This window comes from Cyanistes caeruleus, chromosome 19, assembly GCF_971803275.1.
Source record: "Cyanistes caeruleus chromosome 19, bCyaCae1.hap1.1, whole genome shotgun sequence".
NCBI lineage: Eukaryota > Metazoa > Chordata > Aves > Passeriformes > Paridae > Cyanistes > Cyanistes caeruleus.
The window spans coordinates 10,424,491-10,439,239 of record NC_141719.1 but is presented as its reverse complement, the minus strand read 5'-3'; the positions used below and the strand labels follow the sequence as shown (position 1 = coordinate 10,439,239).

Below are 14,749 nucleotides of genomic sequence, written 5' to 3'. Positions count from 1 at the left end.
AGCCTCCATGGTCCCTCCCAGCTCGGGCACGGTGCCACCAACACCCCTGGCACACAGGGAGGGTGAGGGGGAGCCAAGGGCCCCCTGTGGGGCTGTGTCAGTGAATGGAAAACCCCTCTGGGTACACCCTATATACAATTTACACATATTTACAATCAGCCATCCCGTCCCTCCTGCCAGCCACAGCGTGGGGTGGATGGATGGATAATGGATGATGGATGGATGATGGATGGATAATGGATGATGGATGGATGATGGATGGATGATGGATGGATGGATGGATGGATGGATGATTGATGGATGGATGGATGGATGGATGATGGATGATGGATGGATGGATGATGGATGGATGGATGGATGGATGGATGGATGGATGATGGATGGATGATGGATGGATGGATGATGGATGGATGGATGGATGGATGGATGGATGGATGGATGATGGATGGAAAATGGATGGATGGATGGATGATGGATGGATGATAGATGATGGATGGATGGATGGATGGATGATAGATGATGGATGGATGGATGATGGATGGATGGATGATGGATGGATGGATGGATGGATGGATGGATGATGGATGGATGATGGATGGATGGATGATGGATGATGGATGGATGATGGATGGATGGATGATGGATGGATGGATGATGGATGGATGATGGATGGATGATGGATGGATGGATGATGGATGGATGATGGATGGATGGATGATGGATGATGGATGGATGATGGATGGATGGATGATGGATGGATGGATGATGGATGGATGATGGATGGATGATGGATGGATGGATGATGGATGGATGATGGATGGATGGATGATGGACAGATGATGGATGGATGGATGATGGATGGATGGATGATAGATGATGGATGGATGGATGATGGATGGATGATTGATGATGGATGGATGATGGATGGATGGAATGGCCAGGCTTTGCATCCCTTAGTGTCTCCTGGTCAGGACACGGCTGGATGAGGATCCTCCCAGTCTGGCTCTCCTTTCCTTTCCACAGTCCAGGTCCTGGAGCAGGCAGGGAGTTGAGCTGGAATCCCTCAGGACAGGCAGGTGCCAGGCCGGTTGTCAGAGGCACCCAGGTCCCATTCCAGACCCGGCAGCAGGAAGGACGCTTTGGGAATTGCTGTGTCCTTTGCTCGTGCCTCGCTGGTGATTCCCCCTTGGAGCAGGGGCAGGGAGGGGATGGAGACTCTCCCTGAGCAGTCTGGAATCGGCTCATTCACAGCGAGGGCTCTAAGGCTGGATCGGGGCTCTCCAGTTCTGGGAGGGAAGGGACCTCTCCGTGGAGCCTCCCACGCAGACAGGGCTCTTCACATCTGGCAGGGTGGGGAAGCCCCCCAGAGACACGGCAGTGCAGTTCAGGAGATCATTTCAGTCCAGGGCAGCGCTGGAGCCGACACGAGCGGCTGCAGAGACGCTCCGGGAAGGCTCCAAGTCCAACCCCAGCCTCTCCTGCCCACCCGAGCAGGATTTGGCTCTGGAGCACAGCGGGGCACTGGCCACAGTGCCCGGAGCCAGGCTGGGTCCCAGGGGGACACCGGGGGATGGCCAGGCACAGCCCTGGCTCCGCACACAAGGACAGCAGGGATGTCTCCATGGAGAGATCCCGTGGGATCGGGGAGCTCTGGGGCCACCCCTCAGCCTCACTGGGGGAACCAGTGGTGAGGAGGAAAAGGGGAATTGCTTCCCACAGGCTTTGGGGAGGCCACGCTGGGGCTGGGAGGCTCGTGCAGGAGTGACCCAGATCCCTGCTCCCGGCGTCCCGGGGAGATTGTGGCACACCCCGATCCATGCTTCCCATCACCTCGGATTTGGATAAACGCCCTTCCTGCCTCTGCAGGCAGGAGCTGTCACTAATCCCCGCTGCCCAGGGCCAGCCTGTGTGTGAAGCACTTGCAGGCTCAGTCTCTTGGCTCTGCAATTACCGGCAGAGATTTCTCATCCTGCCACCAGCAGCCCTGCGAGGCTTTGCAGAGCAGATCCAATCCGAGGTCAAGTTCCCACTAAAATCAAGTGGCTGGGAAGGAAAACTTCGTTACTGGCAGCAGCAGCAGCGGTGCTGATGTTTATTAGTCAGCAATGAACAGCAGAAGGTTTTATTTTGCTGGTTTTACAGCCGCTGTTGCAGCTCCCTCCCAGCACTCCAAGGCAGCACATTTTGCTTTCCTGCCCTTTTTCCTCGATGGGAAGGTGGCCAAGGAGAGCCCTGGCAGCCCCCAGGAGCCGCCTCGTGCCTCTGCCCTGTCACATCCTGCCCTGGTGGCTCTTTGGGATGTTGGTGGCAGCTCATTCCTCACCTGCAGCCCCATTATCCCCATCCCAGCAGAGCCCCCAGTGCAAAGCAGGGACACAGATCACAGCTCTGAGCACCCAGAAGTGTCCCTGGCATTTCCAGGACAAAGCTGACCTGGGCACGGGTCCTTCCCAGGGCTGGGAATTCCCAGGATTTCTGTATTTCCACATCAAAAGGGAGGGTGTTCCTAGCTGGAGGCTCCTGCAGGGGATACACTTGGGAACAGGTGTTCTCCCCCTCATCCATCGCGATTTTGGTGGCAGGGCTTGCACGGACAAGGCTGGGATGGAGTCCCCCACCGGCAAATCTGGCTTTGGCCTGGCTGCAGGTGACTGCTGGGGGCTCCACACGTCCCCCTCCCCACCGCTCTCCACGCAGACACCTCCTCCACGGAGTGCCCACGGCTGCACTGACGCATCGCTGCGGCTCTGCCAGGCTCAGCTCAGCCCTGCTCCCATCCTGGGCTGTGCCGGGCTCAGCTCAGCTCTGCTCCCATCCTGGGCTGTGCCGGGCTCAGCTCAGCTCTGCTCCCATCCTGGGCTGTGCCGGGCTCAGCTCAGCCCTGCTCCCATCCTGGGCTGTGCCAGGCTCAGCTCAGCCCTGCTCCCATCCTGGGCTGTGCCAGGCTCAGCTCAGCCCTGCTCCCATCCTGGGCTGTGCCAGGCTCAGCTCAGCCCTGCTCCCATCCTGGGCTGTGCCAGCCTCATCCCAGCTCTGCTCCCATCCTGGGCTGTGCCAGCCTCATCCCAGCCCTGCTCCCATCCTGGGCTCTGCCAGCCTCATCCCAGCTCTGCTCCCATCCTGAGATGTGCCAGCTTCATCCCAGCCCAGCCCTGCTCCCTGCCTGGGCTGTGCCAGCCTCATCCCATCCCTGCTCCCAGCCTGGGCTGTGCCAGCCTCATCCCAGCCCATCCCTGCTCCCGGCTCTCCCCAGGCAGCGTTTCACCGTGCCCTGCCTGACCTGCAGCATCAGCAGCATCAGCTCTGAGCCCGGGCTCAGCTTCACTCGCCACACCAGGGCTGTGCCCAGCGCCCAGCCAGGGCACAGGGAGGTGCCACACGAGCACTGATCGCTGTCACCGCTCCTCGGAGGGGCAGGAAAGAGTTAAAAGCAAACAATCGCTGGCATGGCTCTGCTTTGTCTTGCAGGAAATGCCTGAGCCGCGTCCCACAGAGCCAGGAGCAGGTACCCAGCCTGGCACTCAGCCCTTTTTGGGGAGCTGGCAGGATGGGATGCCCCAGGCCGGGATTTGCTGCAGGAGCTGGGCAGAGCCATGGGAGAACTTCTGCCAGAGCTGGTGCTGAGGGAGCATCGCCTGGGGGTGCGTGGCTGAGCAGGAGGGACCCCAGGGCAGGTGGCAGCTCAGCCTCGCCTCCCACACTGGCTGTGCTGCCAGGTGAGGGCTCCGTGTCTGCTGGTGACACCGGGGTGGGCTGGGACAGCGCAGGGTGACCGAGCCCCGGCTGTTTTCTCCACCGAAACCCCCCGCGTTCCCACGGCTCAGCTCAGGAACGGGGGCTGTGAACAGATCCGGCCGCTCGGGTGCTCGGGCAGGAAACCGGCACTTCTCCCTCTCCCCTGGGCTTTCCTTGGAGCTCCCTGGAGCCCCGACCCTCAGCCCCGGGGTTCTGCTGAGCTGGGAGGGCAGCCAGGGACAGGGACAGGGACAGGGACAGGGACAGGGACAGGGACAGGGACAGGGACAGGGACAGGGACAGGGACGGGGACAGGGACAGGGACAGGGACAGGGACAGGGGACAGGGACAGGGACAGGGACAGGGACAGGGACAGGGACAGGGACAGGGACAGAGCCGAACGCTTCGGAACAGGCTTGGGAAGCCAAATAGAGCGGATGTGGGGCCAGCCCTGCCACCCCTCCCACAGTGCAGGATCCAGGGGGATGGATCCCTGCTGCCCTTCCTCACACCGAGCCGCTGGGAGGCCCGAGCTCTGCTCTGCCCGCTCCCTTCGGCTCGGACAAGGGTGGGCACCGAGCCCCCGGCACCCCCGTTGCTGTTCCCGTCCTCTCCACCGGCCCTGCCTCCGGCCTGACTTGCCTGGAAGGAGCCGGGAGGAGTCACCCGAGCCATCCTCGCAGCCGTGGCCGGACAAACCCCGAGCTCAGGCGGGCGCAGGAGCCGCTGGCAGCGCCAGGTGCCCGTGCCAGGTTTCTCCAGCCAGTCACCGCTGCTCGAACGCTTCCAAGGATTTGCCAGCAGGGAGCGGAGCGCTGGTGCCGCGGGTGCCCGGAGCAGCGGTCCCGGCTGCCGGCGCACCGTGGGACCGGGAGATGCGGGCGGTGGGAGGGGCGGCGGGGAGGGAAAAAGGGGGAAATTCTCCATCCGAGGAGAAAATCTGCGGGCAGGTGACGCCGCTGCAGGAGCAGGGCAAGGGCTCTGCAGCAGCGGGACACGGCAGGGCTGAGGTCAGAGGGGCTGCTGCGGGGGCAGAGCTGCCTCCCGTGGGGATGTCACCTCCGTGCTGGCGTGTCCCCTCCGGGCGGGGCGGCTGCGGCAGTCACACAGCACCGGGAGGCTGCGGAGCGAGGAACATCCCAGGGAAAATGCAATCCCAAATAATCCCGGTGTCCTCGGCAGGGAGCTCCCACCAGGTCGGCGCGTCCCCTGTTGTCACACACCTGCGGCTCCTCCTGTGGTCCCCCTGAGTGTCCAGGTGCGCCCACCCGCCGGCCCCGAGGGTGCCACGGGGGACCCGGCAGAGCCCCCCCGGCCCAGCCGTGCCCACGGTGGCACTTCGGTGTCCAAATGCGCCGCGCCGCCCTGAGTCGTCTTTGTTTTCCTGGCGAGGCAGCTCCTCCTGACCCGTATCCTTCCCAGCACTCAGACAGGAGCCAGCAGAGGATCCCCGAGGCCACCGGGTGCTCCCAGCCGTCCCCTCGGGTGCCATTCCTGCCCTGACCCCGCGGTGCCACCCCCGTGCTGCAGCCGGGAGCCAGCGGGGAGCGGAGGGGCGCAGGCAGGCCGGAGCCCGCTGGCCCCTCAGATGCTCGTCTGCAGGTCACCGTTGAGCAGGGTCCTCTGCGTCTCCGTGGTCTCGTTGAGCCGGGATTTGTCCTGCTTGCTGTCACTGCGGTCGGCCTCGTCCATGCCGCTGACCTTCACCAGGCACAGCACGTTCTGAAAGCTCTTCTTGAAGTTGTCGGACAGGAAGGCGTAGAGGATGGGGTTGGCACAGCTGTTGGCGTAGCTGAGGACCACCACGAAGTCGAACATGCCCTTGAGGACGGGCGTGGGCACGATCATGACGGACACGGAGGAGACGTTGAAGATGTAGAAGGGGAGCCAGCAGAAGATGAAGACGGCGACCACGATGGACACCATCCTGGTGACTTTCTTCTCCGACTTTTTCCTCTTGGAGGAGCCCACCCTGATGCCCGAGGACTTGACTTTGATGATGATGAACAGGTAGCAAAGGCAGATAATGGTGAGAGGCACCAGGAAGCCCAGGATGAAGGCGTAGATGATGAATCCCGTGTACCAGGCGCCCGACTCTCCCGGCCAGATGATGGTGCAGCTACTCCTGCCGTGGTTGTGCTGCACCCCAGCGTAAATCATGATGGGCATGATCACCAGCAGGGAGACGCCCCAAACGGCCACGTTGATCATTTTGGCTGTCCTGGGCCGCCTCCACTTGGCAGATTTGATGGGATGGACGACAGCCAGGTACCGGTCAACGCTCATAACCGTCAGGCAGAAGATACTGGTGAACTGGTTGATGCCATCCACCGTCATGACGATCCTGCAGAGGGCTTTGCCGAAGGGCCAGTGCACCAGGGCCACCTGCATGGCCAGGAAGGGCAGCCCGAGCATGAAGAGCTCGTCTGCGATGGCCAGGTTGAGGATGTAGATGTTGGTGATGGTTTTCATCTTGGCGTAGCGGAGGATGACGTAGATGACCAGCGTGTTGCCGCACAGGCCGATGATGCACACCACGAAGTAGATGAAGGTGAGGATGGCGTTGCTGGTCAGGTCGAAGTGCTGGCCCGTGGCGTTCTGGGAGGTGTTGGTGGGCGCCTCCAGGGAGAAGTTGTCAAAGGGGGACGCCGGGGAGAACCAGAAGGCGGTGGCATTGGGCAGCTCGAACTCTAGCTCCATGGTTCTGCTGCTCCCTGGGCACTGCAGGCTCAGAGGAGCCGAGATGTCATCTTCCCTGGCTCTGGGGAGAGAGGAGAAGATTCTAGAAATCCAGGGAGTAAATAAAAATGAAGGGATTCCTGGGGAGGATGTGTCCATCCTGCTGCCAAGCTCAGCGGGAGAGAGGCTCCCTGCAAGGGGTGTTCCCACCCCAGCTCCCCACGTCCCCTCCTGGAGCAGCCTGCCCGAACGCACCACAGCTCCTCCTGGCTCTGCCGATCCCGGAGCCTTTGCGACTCCGCAAATCCAATCCGTGCGTCCCGGTGGGTGCGACTGATGCCCGGGAGCACCGAGCGAAAAAAAAAACCTCCTCCTCTCTCTGCCGCTGGGCGGGTGCAGCCCCTTCCCTCCCCCCCGGCACCGGCACACCGAGCCCGGGCGGCTCCGGTGGGCGACGAACTCGCTGCGCGGAGCCCCCCATCCCCGGCTCCGTGTCTCCGCTGCAGAGGGCAGCGGGCGGTGCTGCCCCGCCGCTCACCTGCTCCCGCCGCCCGGCCCAGCCCGGCCCGGCCCGGCCCGGCCCGGCGGGCACCGGGGAGGCTCCGGCAGCGCCGGTTCTCCGCTGGGCTCCGCTGGGTTCCGCTCCGCACGGCTCCGCACGGCTCCGCACGGCTCCGCGCACCCGCTCCCGGCGCGGCTCCGCCGCTGGACCAGCGCACCGGCTGCGCCCCGCCCCGCACGGGGCGGCTCTGCGGGGCCGGGGCGGGGACAGCCCGCAGCGCCCGGAGCTGCCCACCCTGCAGTGCCCACCTTCCCTCACTGCCCACCCTGCTCTGCCCACCCTGCTCTGCCCACCTTCCCTCACTGCCCACCCTGCAGTGCCCACCCTGCAGTGCCCACCCTGCTCTGCCCACCTTCCCTCACTGCCCACCCTGCAGTGCCCACCCTGCTCTGCACACCCTGCTCTGCACACCCTGCCCGCTCTGCCCACCCTGCTCTGCCCACCCTGCAGTGCCCACCCTGCCCGCTCTGCACACCGACCCCGCTGCTGTCCCACCCTTAAATGCCCGCTCTGCCCCCAGCCCTGCCCACCCCGCTGTCCGGCAGCGTTTTGGGTGCAGCCGTGGCTTCTCCAGAGCCAGCAGGAGATGGGCAGGGAGGTGGCAGCGTGATGGCCACGCTGTGACCCCGCAGGAGGGTGACCCAAGAGGCTTCTGAGAGCCCCAAAGTCTCCAGGGAGCGCTGGAAATGCCTCGGCCCCAGGAGTTTGCATCTCGCCTCCCCAGCCAAACCAGGGCAGGTCCTTGCTGGTCCTCCCATCTGGGAGAGGCTGGAAGGTGATGCCGAAATATTTGGTGTCTTTGGGGACTCGTGCAGTACAGGTGGCTCCTGCCACAGCCTCTCCCTGCAGGGGAAAGACCAAAAAGGAGAGGTTTGGGGCAGATAACCTCTGCTCTGGTTTGTTTGGGATCTTGAGAGCAATTAAATTATCTCCATTCCTGCCCCTCTTTCCATCCCTTGTCCAGGAGACAATAGAGAGCAGGAAATTAAGAGTGACTGTGAACAAAGAGCCCCGCGCTGACGCCGCCGAGTGCGGCTGGAGCTTCTCGTTTTCACTTCGCCATCCACTTCCCAAGGCGGATCTAAAGACATCAGGTCCTGGAGCAGCGGCAGAGTCGTTATCAGCCTCATTAATCTTTAGGAGGCAGGAAAAGGCTGCTTCTGCTGAAGCTGATGTGGGAATTAATGTCCCGGGAATGGAGGGAGGGGGTGAAGGAGATGCTCGGGAGTGAGGGTCGGATCTCCGCTGGGCTGTCCCGAGGAAGGGAAATCCCTGGCACCGGCCCCCCGTGCAGGGGAGGAGGGAGAACAGCCCAGGAGAGGGGTTTGGTGCCTTGTGACCTTTCCGGAGCTGTTTCATCCCCTCCTGGCTGGTTCCTGCGGCCAGGAGCGCTGTGCACTCCCAGCGCTGCCTCCCCGAGTTTCCCCTTGGAACGGGGGACGCTGCCACGTCCCCGCCTTGGGATCCTCGGTCACCAAGCCCTGGCACCGAGAGCAGCCCAGGCCGGGCTGGCAGGAGCCTCTCCCGGCCTGAGGGGATCCAGAGGGCTGGAGCAGCGAGGCAGGGCGAGCACGGGAGAGATCCCAGGGTGCTTCCAGCTGGCTGGAGCTGCCTGTGGAGCATCAGGGCTCCAGCCTCTCCCTGCCTTTCACTTCCACCTCATCGGGAAGCCGGGGCCAGGGAGCTGGGGGAATCCAGCCAGTTCAGCCTGGCTGAACCCAGATCTGATCTTCATTAAAAACCCCGTAAAATTAATGAAACAACGGCCCGGTGGGTATTGAGGAGCTGATCTCCATCCAGGAGGAGGGCAGCAGCAGCTGGCTGAGTCAGGAAGCCATCCTTGAGCCTTTTGAAGGGATTCTTTTCCTTTTTTTTTTTTCCTCATTCTGCCTGGTTTTGGGGTTGAATTAAAGCCTAGTGCAGAGTCTGCTCTGCGTCCCTGGGTGGTCCCTGGTTCGGAGGGACGCTGTACCAGCAGCTGGTTTGGTGCTGGCAGATAAACTCTTCTTTGTCCTTTTGCCTGGGAAGCATCCACTGCGCTGAAAAGCAATTTACTGGCAGGGCTGGGGAGAGGAGGAACACCCAGCCCCTTCCCACACAGCCGAAATAACCCCTGGGAGAGGAGCACGGGGGTTACGTGACCACAGAGAGGCTTTAAAAGCCCTTCCAAGTTTTCTGCCATTTCCATTCCCAGCCGTTCCTGGGAGTCCCTGTGGAAAACGGCGCCGTCGACCCCTGTCCTGGAAATGAGTGTTGTAAGGAGCTGGGGCTGGGATGCCAACGGAGGGGTTGGGTGAGCTGGCCTTTCTCCTGGATCCGTGGGCTGCAGGCGGGAGATCTCCGGCGCTTTGCAGGAATGAGGGAGGCTGTGCTGGGCTGTGCTGTGCTGTGCTGTGCTGGGCTGGGCTGGGCTGGGCTGTGAGGGGGTGCAGCTGCTGCTCCCCGGCTGGCAGGAGGGGGAGGATTTGCTCCTGCGTGCAGCCAGCCCGAGGATCCTTGAGGATCTGCCCTCAGAGGGACCCGGTGGCCGTGGGGACAAGGCCAGCACAGGCAGGGGTGACCGCGGTGATTCTGCCCCGGGGACACTTGGGCTGGCGCTGCCCTTTCCCTGCCTGTTCCCTTCCCAGCTCCAGCCCCGGTGGCTCTGCTGGTTCCTGCCTGGAGGCGGCCTGGCCGCGTTTCAGGGATGCCCGGGCTGGGGGGAGGCTTCGCTTTCTGCTAATTAGCCAGACAAACAGTCTGGGCCATGTCCCCGCACCCCGAGGCGCTGCAGGACCCGGCTGGTGGCTGCCAGATCTAATCGGGAGCGTCTGCAGCGCTGATGGATGGCGAGGGAGAGGCGCCCGCGCCTTCACCTGCGCCCGCAGCAGCATCCAGAGCTGCCGGGATCCAGGGCAGGATCCACATCCCGGGATCCAGGGCAGCATCCACATCCTGGGATCCAGGGCAGCATCCACATCCTGGGATCCAGGGCAGGATCCAGACCCAGGGATCCAGGGCAGCATCCAGACCCAGGGATCCAGGGCAGCATCCACATCCCGGGATCCAGGGCAGGATCCACACCCAGGGATCCAGGGCAGGATTCCCATCTCGGGATCCAGGGCAGGATCCCCATCTCGGGATCCAGGGCAGGATCCAGACCCAGGGATCCAGGGCAGCATCCAGACCCAGGGATCCAGGGCAGGATTCCCATCTCGGGATCCAGGGCAGCATCCACATCCCGGGATCCAGGGCAGGATCCACACCCAGGGATCCAGGGCAGCATCCAGACCCAGGGATTCAGGGCAGGATCCACATCTCGGGATTCAGGGCAGGATCCACATCTCGGGATCCAGGGCAGGATCCAAACCCAGGGATCCAGGGCAGGATCCAAACCCAGGGATCCAGGGCAGGATCCCCATCCCGGGATCCAGGGCAGGATCCACATCCCGGGATCCAGGGCAGCATCCACATCCCGGGATCCAGGGCAGGATCCAGGACCAGGGATCCAGGGCAGCATCCAGACCCAGGGATCCAGGGCAGGATCCAGGACCAGGGATCCAGGGCAGGATCCAGACCCAGGGATCCAGGGCAGCATCCCCACCCCTCAATCCAGCGCTCTCCGCACCCTCGGGGGTCTCCCCTCCACACCCCGCTCCAGCTCCTGCTCCTTCCAGACCTCCCCACGGGCTGTTCCTCCCTCCTCTCCCTTCCTCCCCCTCTCTCCCCGCCGTTATTTGCCTCTCTAATTGGTTTATTGATCTCTGGAGGGGCCGGGGCAGCTCGCGTTCGCTGTGAATCATATCCCGGGCACTAATGAGCCTCTGGCAGCCTCGGCCCGAGATCCCGGCTGCTGCCTGCGCTCGTCCCCGCTGTGCCCGGCTCCTTGGAGGCTCCTGCGCATTAAATCGGGGCTGAGCAGGCTGGCTGTGGCAGCCGGGCTTTGTTCCAGCTGGAAATGTCGCTGCTGGTGACAGCACGCTCTGATCCGCTCCGCTCGGAGCAGCTGCCGGAGCTCCCCCAGCCTCCAGGAGGGTCCCTCGGGTCCCCCCCGAGGGCAGGGGACAGGGATGAGAGCGTCCCTTCGTGCCCTGTGACAAACAGGTGACCTCAGCCCGCGGCATGGGGCCGTCACCCCGGCTGGCCCTGCCTCTGCCCTGTCCTTGGGGACATCCTTGATGTCCTCATTGCCCGTCTCGCCGTCCAGGCTGGCTCCAGATGGATCCGGGTTGGGAAAGAGCCCGGCCGTGAGCCCAGCCTGCACGGAGGGGACACTGCAGGGACACTCCGCCTGCTCCCAGGGACATCTGCAGCCCTGCGCGGGATGTGCCTCTCATTTGTGACAGTTTTGTGGAAAAGAATCCCAAAGGATTTGGGTCCCTGGAGCTGCCCCTTGTAAGGTCTCGGTCACCTCCATGGGAGGTGGCACCGGCTTTGTGTCACTTTTGGTGTTTAGAGAGAGTTTTTGGGGCTCTGGGTCTCCTCCTTCCCTGCTGGAACAGGGCCCGGGGGGGAGCTGCCAGCGCTGCTGTGCAGGGCTGTGACACTGCGGGGACAGGGCTGTGACACTGCGGGGACAGGGCGGTGACACTGCGGGGACAGAGCTGTGACACTGCAGGGACAGGGCTGTGACACTGCGGGGACAGAGCTGTGACACTGCAGGGACAGACACAGCTGTGACACTGCAGGGACAGGGCTGTGACACTGCGGGGACAGGGCGGTGACACTGCGGGGACAGGGCTGTGACACTGCGGGGACAGACACAGCTGTGACACTGCGGGGACAGGGCGGTGACACTGCGGGGACAGGGCTGTGACACTGCAGGGACAGAGCTGTGACACTGAGGGGACAGGGCTGTGACACTGCAGGGACAGAGCTGTGACACTGAGGGGACACAGCTGTGACACTGCGGGGACAGGGCGGTGACACTGCGGGGACAGAGCTGTGACACTCCGGGGACAGGGCGGTGACACTGCGGGGACAGGGCTGTGACACTCCGGGGGCAGGGCTGTGACACTGCGGGGACAGGGCGGTGACACTGCGGGGACAGGGCTGTGACACTGCAGGGACAGGGCTGTGACACTGAGGGGACAGGGCTGTGACACTGCGGAAACAGGGCTGTGACACTGCGGGGACAGAGCTGTGACACTGCAGGGACAGGGCTGTGACACCAGGACAGACACAGCTGTGACACTGAGGGGACAGGGCTGTGACACTGCAGGGACAGAGCTGTGACTGCAGGGACAGAGCTGTGACACTGCGGGGACAGGGCTGTGACACTGAGGGGACAGACACAGCTGTGACACTGCGGGGACAGGGCTGTGACACCAGGACAGACACAGCTGTGACACTGCGGGGACAGGGCTGTGACACTGCGGGGACAGAGCTGTGACGCTGCGGGGACAGGGCTGTGACACCAGGACAGACACAGCTGTGACACTGAGGGGACAGGGCTGTGACACCAGGACAGACACAGCTGTGACACTGAGGTGTCCCTGCACACAGAAGTGACACTGGGGACGGGAAGTGGGAGTTGATTTTGCTGACGCTACTGCATCACCGTGGCTGTCCCCAACGCCACCCACACGTCCCCAGGCAGGGCCATCGCTGCCTGCCGTGTCACCAGGGCCAGCCCAGCCGTGTCACCAGGGCCAGCCCTGCCGTGTCACCAGGGCCAGCCCTGCCGTGTCCCCAGGGCCAGCCCAGCCGTGTCCCCAGGGCCAGCCCAGCCGTGTCCCCCGCTGTCCCCAGCCCTGCCAGCACCGCCGGCCGGGGGTCCCCGGGGTGAGCTCGGTGTGTCTGTCCCCGTGTCCCTCCCAGCTGTCACCTGCATCTGGCCCTGGCAGCTAATGAGCGCCACCGCAATTACAGCGCCAGGCTGATTAAATAATAAATGAGGGAGGTTCCAAGCGGCCCTGACCTCTCCTAGCTGGGGCACCGGGGGCCGATCAAAGGCTGTGTCACATAAACTCATAAAGACGTGTCCTTCTGCCACCCCCTGCTCCTTCTGGCGCGGCACAGGAGGGGACAGTGACGGTGACAGTGACAGTGACAGCGCCCGCCCGCGCCGCCCGCCCGCCTCGCTTTGTGGCCCGCGCGCCAACGCCAACCGCAGAGCCGCGGGCAGCCCGCCCCCGCCGCGCTCCCATTGGCTGAGCGCCGCAGGGGGCGGGGCCAGCCCGCAGACACGTGTGCGCACCCGGAAGTGGCGGCGGGACCGGCCCGGGGCTGCGGTACGGGGGGAACTGGGACTGGGACTGGGACTGGGACTGGGACTGGGACTGGGACTGGGACTGGGACTGGGACTGGGACTGTTCTAGCACGGGCCACGGCCTCCAGCTGTGAGGGGGCACCGCTCCCGAGCTCCAGGTTTGCGGGTGCCGGGGGTCGTGGAACCGGCCAGGGCATCTTGGGGGGGACACGTTTGGGGGGTATGGGGGTCCTGGGATGGGTTAGGGGCTCCGGGGATCCGGGTTTGGGATGTTCAGGGCTCCTGGGATATGTCAGGAGCTCCGGGGATCCAGGTTTGGGATGTTCAGGGCTCCTAGGACAGGCCAGGGGTTCAGGATTGGGGGGTCCGGGGGTCCTGGGGCTGGCCCTGGGGGTCGGGCTCGGGGGGTTCGGGGGTCCGGCGGCCTCAGGTGAGGGGGGATTGGGGATCCTGGCACTGGCCGGGGGTTCTGGGTTTGGAGGATTCTGTGGTCCTGGCCCCGGGGGTGTGGAGCTGCCGGTGTAGGGTTGGGGGGGATTTGGGGGGTGTGTTTATTTCTGATATTCCATATTCATATTTCATACTCCACTTCCGTATGAATCTATAGATCCCCGTGTGTGATTTATTTACACACAAACCTGTCGGGGCAGGGATGTGTTCTCAGTTCAGCCATCCCCGTTTCCCTGGCAGTGCTGCTCCCTGGGCCCTTCCCAGTGCTCATTCCCTGTCCCTGGGCTCTGCTCCCCTTTCCCGAGCTGCAGGGGATGGCAGCATCTTCCACAGCAGCAAAACCGGGCTGGGGGCACAAAAACGGGGTCTGGGCGGGGTCTGAGCCCCAAAATCCCACTGGGGTTGTGCTGGGTCCCGGTGAGCTCGGCTTGGGTTGCAGAGCCTGGCCTAGGGGGGAGAGAGGAGTTTAGGGGGGGATGGTGGAGCTGGTTCTGATCCCTGTGCTGCAGAGGGGTTTGGGTGGGATTTGGGTTTCTCTGGCTCTTCTCCTGAGGCTGCTGCTGTCCCCTAGGTCAGCATGATCCCGGGATTGGGGCCAGTGCTGCAGGCGGTGCTGGGGACGTTGCTCACCTGGGGGCTGACGGCGGCAGGGTCAGCGCTGGTGTTCGTGTTCTCCAGTGGGCAGGTGAGCCCTGGGATGGGCTCCTGAGCCCTGGGATCCTCTCCTGAGCCCTGGGATCCTCTCCTGAGCCCTGGGATCCTCTCCTGAGCCCTGGGATGGGCTCCTGAGCCCTAGGATGGGCTCCTGAGCCCTGGGATCCTCTCCTGAGCCCTGGGATCCTCTCCTGAGCCCTGGGATCTGCTCCTGAGCCCTGGGGATCCTCTCCTGAGCCCTGGGGATCCTCTCCTGAGCCCTGGGGATCCTCTCCTGAGCCCTGGGATCCTCTCCTGAGCCCTGGGATCCTCTCCTGAGCCCTGGGATCCTCTCCTGAGCCCTGAGGATCCTCTCCTGAGCCCTGGGATCCTCTCCTGAGCCCTGAGGATCCTCTCCTGAGCCCTGGGATCCTCTCCTGAGCCCTGGGATCCTCTCCTGAGCCCTGGGATCCTCTCCTGAGCCCTGGGATGGGCTCCTG

General features: G+C 63.6%; 2 protein-coding genes across 4 annotated transcripts in view; one reads left to right on the top strand and one right to left on the bottom strand.

Annotated features, from left to right (window-relative positions):
* Positions 1-5,237: 5,237 nt before the first annotated feature.
* SSTR2 (somatostatin receptor 2) lies at positions 5,238-7,120 on the bottom strand. The gene is made up of 2 exons (XM_086857604.1): positions 6,953-7,120; positions 5,238-6,496 (listed from the first exon to the last, which is right to left on the bottom strand). Exon 2 carries the CDS (start codon positions 6,433-6,435, stop codon positions 5,320-5,322), a length of 1,116 nt encoding a protein of 371 aa, XP_086713730.1. The 5' UTR covers positions 6,436-6,496; positions 6,953-7,120; the 3' UTR covers positions 5,238-5,319.
* A 5,266-nt stretch (positions 7,121-12,386) lies between these two features.
* The window catches only part of SLC39A11 (solute carrier family 39 member 11), a 64,801-nt gene continuing 62,438 nt past the window's right edge, over positions 12,387-14,749 (top strand). For 2 of the 3 annotated variants that reach the window (XR_015278075.1, XM_086857602.1), the window contains exons 1-2: positions 12,387-13,188; positions 14,188-14,301. Coding sequence is in view for 2 of the 3 variants with exons in the window: in XM_086857602.1 (XP_086713728.1) it covers positions 14,194-14,301 (108 nt within the window). In the remaining variant the exon portion in view is untranslated. Of the gene's footprint in view, positions 13,325-14,187; positions 14,302-14,749 lie in introns of all 3 variants that reach the window. The other variant, XM_086857603.1, reaches the window with a different exon arrangement.